Raw genomic sequence first — 10571 nt, 5'->3', positions numbered from 1 at the left:
GGTAAAAAAGCAGCGCATTTTGTTGGTGCAGTTCAAAAATGAACCAAAAATGTTTGATGCTGTAACCTCGCAAGAATGTTTTAATGACAAGCAGAAAGAAAGAGCAAGCAGGGGGGGCGGGGAAATAATTGCAGCTTTGTGGCAGCATTTCACCACTCTAGTTAAACTTGAACGTTGAAAAAAAAAAAAAAAAAAAATAAATAAATAAAAAGAAAGGTTTTATAGAACTGCAGATTTTTACAACAACCTTACATAAGCTAAGTGGAACAAGCGCAAAACAAATGTCAGAGCTGTTATTATGTCAAACAACGGCTGGGAACTTGAGATTTCGAGCGAGCACGCTTAAGATGTAAAAACAATTCAACAACTGAATAATCCTTCACTGAGTTTACAGTTTTTGTGATGCAATATTTCTGCACAATTAGTTTCCACTCCATCCTTTCAAATAGACAAACTAATCATTGTTTATGTTACGTCAAAGAGGGTGATCAGGTCATCAGGAGCTGCATATTGAGTCAAAAAACATCTCACAGGGATGATAATAAAGCCTTTTAAGAGTAAGGATAATGCTCCCGAGAAGCACAAGGGTAAGTCAGGCCTTGTTTTATCACACACCCCTCTGGAACGTAGTTTATATTGCAGACCCATCTGCTCCATCAACTCAACCCAGTCTAAATGCAGAGGTGGAGTCTGCTTTATATGCTGCTCACACATTCCTCTACATCATACGCCTGCTCTCTCTCCATTTTTCTGAATTAGCTTGATGGTGCCATCTGCTCATGACCACCAGCTCGCTCTCTAATCTCCCTCCTTCACCACTCTGCTCCTTCCTCAACTGCTTTTTTTTTTCCAAATCCTGTTAAATCTACTGTGCAAAAAAGTGCCAAGGTGAGTGAACGGGGGAAAAAAATAAACAGCACAAAATGTTCAAAATGCTCACGTTCGTTCTTTCTGTATTTTTCTGAAGGGATAAACGGTGCTCACCAGTCTTTCCAGATCCTGACCAATGATGCCAGCTTCCACATGTGCAGTTAAATTTTTCTCATCAATCCACAGAATGCGATTCTGCATGAACAAAAGAGGAAGTCAATAACATTTTAAATAAGTAATTTCCATCCTAAAGAACAGAAAGACGCAATCTAACACCATTTATTATGTGTTATGCATCACATACTTGCCATCTTTAAAACCTCAGTCATGGACCCTGAACTCAACAGCTCTCTTTAGAAACAGCTGGTTGGCACTATTTTTTTAAAAGCGTAATTTATTTTAGGATAAACGCAAGCAGATGTGCCACAGGACAGAGATAACAGCCATCTTAATTGAAGTTAACATCTAATTCCAAATGCTCGTCTCTTGTTTAGTCCGAGCATGTGGCTTCCTCTACCTACAGGAAGTCTTGTTATTTCTGCCATCAATTATTCTCCCAAGGCAATAAACTTTATGTTTCCTATCACGTTGCTCCTTTCATGTGTTTCCATTGGAGCCACCTCACCTCTGGCCCCTGACACAGAAAGCTGGTCGCTGAAGTCTATGGCACCGAGCTCACAGACTGGTAGACTAGCAGCAACAAGACAGCTTGTATATCACCTCAGTGAGTTCCTGGATCAAAGAACTGTAGAGCAGTCAGGACCATTTCATATTCCAGCCAATAAAACATCATCATGGCTGGGATGACTTGGTTGGGATTCAATGAAAAATAACGGCTGGTATTCTAATATAACTTTGGCAGCAATTAAAACAATAATTAAAAGTAGAAAAAGAAGTTTCTCAAACTTCACGTGATCATTTGCCAACCACACAAGTGGCTGAAAATGACCAAATCCCCATATAAAAACTGAAAATGCTCATTTGTATTTAGGCCTTCAAAAAAAGCAGCAATATAAAATAAAATATGAGAACTGGGATAATACTCTCACTCATTCTTAGCTTACAAGGACAAAATTACGTTAAGTCCCATTAAATTAGTTAAAGCAATATACACAGAAAATGTACAGTTTTCAAATTATTTCAAAGTATTAATGTCAAATATGAACTTAAACAAAAACATATTATTTAATTGCTCTCAACACAAACATTGAACATGACTTTAACTATCCTTCAAACCAAAAGTGGCTGGATGAAGACAACAGAACCAGAAATGTTTGTGCAACTCAGTCCTGCAATTACTACTTTGAAGAAAAGAATGCTTCGATGAATGTGCGCCAGAACGTGTTGAATTTGCTATAAATCAAAGCTGAGACTGCAGCTTGTGTTTCATCATGCCACTGCTTTATTTCCTAACTTATCGCTGTAAACTTGCATACATAAAAGAGTGAACTAGTGAAACACACTTAGCAGGATGCAAGTAGAATCCTGTCTCAGACACTCAACGCTGTCATCCTTTATCATCCACGTGTTTACGTACCATCTGTGACGTGTCCAAAGAGACAATGGTTCGAGTTTCCTCTGGCGGGCACTCCAGGGCACTCGACACACTGGTTCCTCCTAAGAAAGAGGAATGACTGGTTTTTTTTTACAGTTTGAACCATCCTTTTCCCCCCAACAGTCATTTTATTTTGTCACAGTAAGGAAAGAACAGGTGGAACCAACTATTGTTCAGATCCATTTAACACTAGGAAAGTAATTTAGAAAAACAGAACTCCCTCTAATCTAACTACAATGTGGACATCTTCCCCTGTTGTAAAAGCCAAAATGTAAAAAAGAAAAAAATATATATTTAGGAATTACAAAGAAACAAGCTTTGAAAGAGACCTTGTGACAAAGTGGACCATTTTCTGATTTTTTTTTATTTGAAAACACACACAAACTCAATGATAATTGTTGGTTGAAGACAGAATAATTAATAGTTAAGAGCTGACACCTGAGCATGAACTAGAATATGTCAACAAAATGAATGGATTGCACTAAATTCTGTTTCTAATATTTAGGTTATTTTGGAAACAACAAATGCAAATCAAATACTTATATTCACCAACCTAAGCTACATACAAAAAAAAAAAAAAGATAATTTCAGGAAAAACAAAAACTAGACATGTACTGATGACCAGCTACAGTGACTGATATTTTGGGATGTGAAAATTGCAATCAAAGATACCTTATTTATCTAGATGGTTCACTGATTAAGGGCTTCAATGGCCCTCAACATCAAAAAAACAAACACTGCAATCACAGTACAAGAATAAACTCTGTCTAACATAATAAAATGTTTGAGCATCACATAAAAAGGTAATTAGGCCGATTAAAAGCCATCGATCTGTGTCTTACCTCCAAAAGGAATCAAACAAACATTGTGTTTGCATGCCAGCTCCACAATTTTCACTACATCATTGTGACAGCCTGAAAAAAAAAACACAGAATATAATTATCAAAAATTAGATGTTTTCTAGGACAAGTTTCCCTAAAAACAAACCAACTAAAAACATGGGTAGTGTGCATGCTAAGCTGCGTGTCGCCTAAGCCATTAGAGCAGCAGAGAGGTGGAGCATCTTTTAATTTGCTCGGGGCCTTCCTCGGGCAGAGTCAGACTGCATTAAGCGCCGCTCTCCAGAGTGGGATGTGCTGGATCGATACTGACGCCTTTTAACCAATCACCGAGCCCGAATACGTTCACACAGGAGAGGTGAGTGAGTGGGAAGAGCAGGAATAGCCTCACACATGGATGTGCTTGACTGGCCTCCAGTGCTTCAGGAGGCAATGAGAACTGCTTTCATTCTGGTGCATTTTGAAAACCAAATAAAAACACACAGCTTTTTATGGCTTACGACTCAAAGCATTACCTAAAAATACACGACTTGATTTGGGGGGAAAAAAACAAAGAAATAAACTATAAATCAAACAATTTTAATAGACACGTAAAGAATAAGTAGCTGCTGTAGATGAGAATATAGCCAGAGTTTCTTGGTGATTTGCGGCCCGTTTGGGATGCTGCTAATCAAGTTTCAGCCATCAGTCAAAACTCATTTGCATGATAAAACAGCACCAGCCATAACAAGAGAAACCCAATCTCAGAACCATAACTCATGATTGTGCTGTGGAGGGCCAGACTGTGGAGTATTGGGTGTCAACCATCTTCCCCCTGACGCTTCTTATTAAGCTTCCACTCATACATATTAATATCCCATGCCTCTGCAGAGATTAACCCTTTAAATCACCAAAGCCTGGAGGAGGATCACTGGTGCAACGTGGGAAAATGAACCCCCCCACCCGACCCACCCCACCTACATCCGTCCAATAACACAGCTTTTCAACTCACTTGGCCATATCACCATATCTGGAACTCGACCAATCTTTCCCTCTCTCAGAGCAAAGATCTCATGTAAGCAGTGCCCTGGAAGAAAACACATCCAAATCACAAATGCACTCGCTATTGATAAACGGGGGTAATATGCCAATACAGAGTTACAATGTATGTGAGAATTGTTTTTTGTTGTTTTTGCCTTACCATGGGCACGAAACACTCGATCTTCTGGGTCATGAGAGAAGGGAATACCCGTGGATTTGATTTCATCCACGAAGGCCTCATTCAGTGTGGGAGGCTGCACAGCACTGGTATTCAGAATGGGCTGAAAACAAACAACAACATTGTGGTTTAGGTTGCAGTGACTAAGCCGTGCGTGTGTGCTCCCATTCACTGAAGACACAATGAAGAAACCAAAACTGGACTCACTGTTGCTGGAGTTTTATGCTGCAGACTGGCACCGAACGTGCCTTCCATCCAGTCTTTGAGAGCGGGAATGATCAAACCACTTAGCTTATACCTGGTTCGAGTAAAGAAGGACAAATATTATTCTTAATTCCAATTAACCAAAGTCTACCAGTGACTTCCAACAAAAGTAGTAAAATCTGGAGTTGAACATTTAACTGGGCAGTTTTATCTGGATAATATGCTTTGTATCAAATAAAAAAATATTGTATCAAGCGTGTCAGCCACTCCTGTGATCGCCTTCACCATTTCTTGCATAATTGAGCTTCTGGCGAAGACAGGGCCAGCCCATCAAGGGAATTGTGGTGCGCCTTAGTCCAAGAAAGTCACTGGGAACTAAAAAAACCTTCTGTCACAACAAACACCGGGGAGCAGAACGCCCCTGTTTTTAACCCAGTCCTGTCTGCTGTGCAACGTTCAGATAGGCTTTTAGTTTGAGGAGCTTGTGGTGCACGCTGTACCAGCAGGAAACAATTAGCTTTGCAACATCCTGTTTAGCTCATTACTCAAAATGCATCTTCACGCACACTGTGGCAAATCCAAAAGTTATCCATGTTCATAACAAATAAGAACCAACTACTTTACTACTACCAATACAGAACACAGACAAGTTGTAAGAAGAGTGATTTTTTTCTATATATTCTATATTGAAGAAACACTGAAGTCTTTGTTTCTGGACAGTTACAGCCAATTAAAGCACATCTTCATTCCTCCTGTGATTTAAAATGTTTTCACCCAACACACAAAACAGCCTGGGTGTTGATCTTGATAAGTAACAAGAATTTAGGCTGAAAATCTCAACTGTTGACCTTCTCAAATGACAATGAAAAAACATTCAAATGCCAACCACTAGGTGGCAGGAGCGGCACATTGTTGTGAAAGGAGGAGAAGCCCAGCAGTTGATTTCCAAAACTGGCTTCAAAGCAGGGTCTGCGAAAGAGATCAGCGCATAAACGCTCCAGCCTCGAGCCGCACAGACAGGAGGAATCCTCAGGACCAACGCTGTGACTAAAATGAGATTAAAAAAGGCAGCAAACAACACTTATCAACTGATAAGAAAGAACGGTGCCTCGGGGCAGCGCGTAATATTCCACTTCACCTTTTGCCTGTAAATTCTGCTTGGCCTTTTTTATTGTAGAGAAATTTGGAGTCGCTGTATCCCCAACCGTTCCACTTCATAATCTCCTGCCTGTGGAAAAAAAAAATATATATATATATTATATATATATATATATATTTGCACTGATTTGAACAGCAAGTCGCACTTTTATGTTCGACATTAAATTTCAAGAGGAGATTAGAGAAACACACATGAAGGTTATGGCTTGATACTTTGAAAATTGGCTACTAATGTCTTTGGTGAGGGGGTTTTACTGGCCTGGCAAATTTCCAACAAGCAATTTCCCCCTTATACAAAGAAGGAAAAGTCTTCATCTGAAACACCACACGTGGTATATCAAGAAGAGAAAATATAAAATTCCTCAGATTAAAAAAAACAAAAAACATTTTGTCTGTTCACGTAATGAGAGGTTGGCTACATGCAGGCAAATATACAGTGGTCAATGCTGCATCTAAGCACATGTTGAACTATTTTACATTTACTACAGAAAACAGGGACTAGCTGATTTAAATACTACTCCAGATTTATTATAAGGATCAAACTGATGCACCTGTCAAGCTTTAACTTATGACTTTCACTTTTCAGAGTCACCGTCGGTCTACAAAGAGGAATTAAACTGGGAAATAACAAGTTCATATGAAAGGTGTTCCCCTATCTTGGTTTTCTACGCAAAGAGGTTGTAAAGAATTTCTCAAAACACCAATATTTCTACTGCTGAGGGATACATGGGTTCGTTAACTTAGTCTTTGCTCTGTTACTGTACAAAGCTACCAGGCTATACTTAAAATTACAAAATGTAGCTAAAGATCCACTTTAATTATTCGGATGAGATGCCAACACAGAAAAAGAAAAAAAGAAGATCAGCTCACTGGAAGTTTTCTGTATGTTTTAGAACACTACAGAAATGGGTTTCACACCTAAAGTTAGACTAAAATGAAGATATGATGTATATGATCCTAATCTTTGTTTTTATTATTCTTGATCTGCAAACATGTAAATGTTTTGATTGGTTAGCTTTAGCGCCGTGACTGCTTTAAGTACTAAATGTGCCTGATGTCTCCTTCGAATTTCAGTGTTTACAGTTTTAACATGTTTTGCTGTTGCTTTTATGTGATGTGTAAACTCTGTGCGTGTTTTTAGTGCCGTTTTGAGCTGCTGGTCCGATTTTGCAAATACACTAATTAAATGAAACTTCAAATCTCAAGATTTTTAAACTTCCTGGTTAGATAAAAAGGTCTAACCTACACGATTTCTGTTTCTGATTCTAGTGTTTGTCCAACCAGGAAGTTAAATCCATCATCTGGTGTTATTTTTGAGGTTTGTGTCTGTTTTCTCCCTGTCAAAGTTTTCGTTTTGGAAAGTTTTATTGTTTCAAAGCAATTTCTGGTATAAGAATAAATGACACCAGGTGTTTCGCGGATAGTGACACAAATGAGTGATTAATCACTCGGAGTCATATAAATCAAGTTGGCATAACCTAACTAGCTATAAAATAAAAAAAGCGAACAAATGGAGCTCAGCATCTTCAAAACACCAATTTATATCTTGTATGTTTTTATACAAAGATTTAGGTAATTAGATGCAGATTTGGCAAGCGCATCCTCAGCTGGGGACTTCCCAAAGCTCTTTTTCACAGTTTTACCTCGAGCTGAACCAAACTTTAATACCCTCTTCATTTGTCTACAATACATCGCTCCACTTAATTCAGTGAAATGTGTTTTTGGTATTTCTAGGATAATCGTGCTGTTAAACACTCTTGGCTTGGTGGAGGAAATATTCCAATAGCACTGCATAAGCCAAGGTTGCGGTGCCTAAAGGCATGCGATCGAAACCCAATAAACCCTGAAAAACAGGATTTATTTTTTTTTGCTTGAAAGCACCTACATTGCAATGCACTGGTGTCAGCAAAGCTAGAAAGGGTATACTGAGGAGATATAGAAACAATCAGATTTCATTTTTACTTTTAAAGGTGCGTGAATATGCACAATAAAATAAGACAAAAAGCTTATGACACCCGTTATGTGTCTGAACACAAACCGTTAGTCAGATCATGCAGTATTAAAACAACAACAACAAAACCTTTTGTTATTCATGTGTGCAAATCTATAAGTTTGCTCAATGCCAGAGGCCTATGATGTCTTAAAACAGAGAAAAAAAAACAATTCTTGTGATAATGCTGATGAACAAATCCACTAATGCACTAATTATTTTAAAATTGCAGTCATTATCTGAAGAGTCAAGCTATTACACAACAGGTAGAACCATCAGACATAATATTTTGAAATAATATCAGTCTCTATAAGGCTTTAAGATGTGGATGTAATAGTTTCTGCTGTTGTGTCAGACTGACACTAGATGTCAGCTCATTGTGATGGTGTTTTATGGCAAAACGTTGTATCATATAATCAAACTACATGCCTACATGCAATTCCTTTTTACCCATCAATATTGGAAACCTTGCTACTCAACATTAAATGTCTCTAAAACAAAATCTGTACAAATAAAAGCTACATTTAAAGGTCTCTGTAATTAAAACTGCATGAGGAAAGACTGGTTTCTGAAATTTAAAGCTCCAAAAATAGAAAATAAAAAAAGTTTAAGCCGATGAGGAAAAATGCAGTGTTTTCTTTAAGTGTATTGTTATGTGTGTTATTCTATTATTTTGTAAAATAAATAAAAAGAAGTAGGAGGTTGTCCCTGCTCTCTCGTAGTGGATATCTGGAGCTGAAAGTCCAATACTCCAAAAAAAGAGACAAAGTGATGCATTTCTCTTAGAAAGAACACTTGAGCTGAACACTCTGAAATAGTGATTATAAATTGAAATAAAGTACTTCTGCATAGCAGATATTTTTCAGGCTAAGACTATTTTAAATACTAGTATCTGCTATTAAGATAAAGTAACTATTATATGATAAATCAGCCTGCCATACAGTTCTGTCAGGTTGAAAGTCAGGCCACCTCTTGTTTTAACCAATCAGATCAGTAGAAGAGACGTGTTTCCGTGTTGCTCTGAAACACAAGGTTTATTTAAAGTTAATTATCTTAAATATGCCAGGCATTATCAGATAAAGTGAGTCCCCACGGAAGCCGGGTAGCGTATCTTAGTGAAGAGGAGCCCGGTTAAAAGTAATTATTTATTTAATTAACTACAGGAGCAATGAAACGCATAACGGTAAAACCTTTAAATAACGGTCACATCAAAGAGAATTAGAAATTATAACAGGAAAAAAAGAAAATGCCGCCATGACTTTTTATGGAGCATGCCCCGGAAGTGTCAGAAGAGCACCTATGTTTGCATTCATCCTGGGCTTGCTGACGCCGAGCTGGTGTCAGAAGCCGAGTTGAGACGGTGTTTACCAAGTTACACGGCGAGTTAACTTTGCGGGAGCCCAACCACGCCAAACTCACAGCCGCACCCACCCACTTCCTAGAAAATGAATGGCTACTTTGTAGCCGGAAAGCTAACAGCTAACCAACATCTGCTTCAACTGTTAGCAATGCTAATAATTCCTGACAAGAACAAGAAGGCGGCGTTGTACGTGAATGTAACCTTCCGAGCTCTTGAGCAGCTTGTTATTTATACTAAACGCATAAAAAGAAAGGCACAACATTGGTTGGATGGACCGTAGTGAACCGCTCCATCACAGCCTTGTACCTCCTCCTGGGCATCGTCCTCCCCTCGCTGCTGGCGACATTTGGTTTGGTCTCCTGGGCTTTGCACTCCGCCGCCTGGATGTCCGCGTCGCCGTCCGCGGGTCTCTGTAGATGCCCGGTGATTATTCTCAGTCTGTGCTGTGCAACCCTTTGCCTGTCGGAGCTGTTGGACGCCATGCTGCTTCCGTGTTTGCGGAGGGAGGGAGCTGATCCAGGATCTGCTGTCAGAGGTCGGCGCAGGGAAAGTGTGCTGCCTTCATGTGCCGCTCTCAGGCCGCGGGAATTATTACACTCAAAGAACAACTTTGGGTTTAGCGTGTTCAGCTGCCCACTTTGGGGAGAAAGGCACCAACAATAACAAATAATACAATATGATATAAGCACACCTTGTATTTTTGTGTTGTCTTAATTTGTATTTAGCGATGAAGGTTGCCATAGGCGACAGGTGTTCGCATATTTAGCTAATTTAGCTGTGTTTTGTGCTCACTAAACAGCTTTTTCGATCTGAACTAGACAGAAACTGACTCAACAACACTCCAGAGAGAGTTATAGTGACTAAAACAACGACAAAACCACAAAAATCTAAATTATACATATATATATATATATATATATATATATATATATATATATATATATATATATATATATATATAAAAAACGCATAATAGTCCTTAAGCAAGTCAGTAGTCTCGCTCAGCTTTCCTTCAGATGTGTGTAAGTCATAAAAGAAGCTTATGTGGAACGTTTTAGGTCAGGGAAAATATGACAAATATTTTCCTCTGTCTGTAATTATGGCAGGGTCTAAAATTAAAGCGGTATAAGTGAGGGATTTTCTCTTTTACACCTACAAGGTTCGCAGAGGGCGACACAACTTCAACGCTCCTTAAAACGAGTTAACGACGCGCACCTGAATGCACCATTTAAAAGGTTTCCCAGCATGCCTTGCAACACTGGCCCGTTTGCAAACATAGACATATATATATACGTATATATGTCTGTGGTTTCAAATGTAAAGACTACATTTACAGTTTGGAAATGTTAAATATGGGTCACCTTTATGTCTACTTTGTAGATTATTCAAATTGGTCA

General features: G+C 38.7%; 1 protein-coding gene across 1 annotated transcript in view; it reads right to left on the bottom strand.

Moving 5' to 3' along the window:
* Nucleotides 1-9713, bottom strand: part of agps (alkylglycerone phosphate synthase) — a 27143-nt gene extending 17430 nt beyond the window's left edge. Inside the window, exons 1-8 of the mRNA XM_017422738.3 lie at nt 9481-9713; nt 5805-5894; nt 4670-4760; nt 4445-4565; nt 4256-4330; nt 3268-3339; nt 2408-2487; nt 985-1065 (exon numbers count right to left, since the gene is read on the bottom strand). Coding sequence (XP_017278227.1) covers nt 985-1065; nt 2408-2487; nt 3268-3339; nt 4256-4330; nt 4445-4565; nt 4670-4760; nt 5805-5894; nt 9481-9656 — 786 coding nt within the window. The 5' untranslated portion in view covers nt 9657-9713. The remainder of the gene's footprint in view (nt 1-984; nt 1066-2407; nt 2488-3267; nt 3340-4255; nt 4331-4444; nt 4566-4669; nt 4761-5804; nt 5895-9480) is intronic.
* Between the last annotated feature and the right edge of the window lie 858 nt (nt 9714-10571).

Source organism: Kryptolebias marmoratus, linkage group LG6, assembly GCF_001649575.2.
Source record: "Kryptolebias marmoratus isolate JLee-2015 linkage group LG6, ASM164957v2, whole genome shotgun sequence".
NCBI lineage: Eukaryota > Metazoa > Chordata > Actinopteri > Cyprinodontiformes > Rivulidae > Kryptolebias > Kryptolebias marmoratus.
This window is presented reverse-complemented; position numbering and strand designations above follow the sequence as displayed.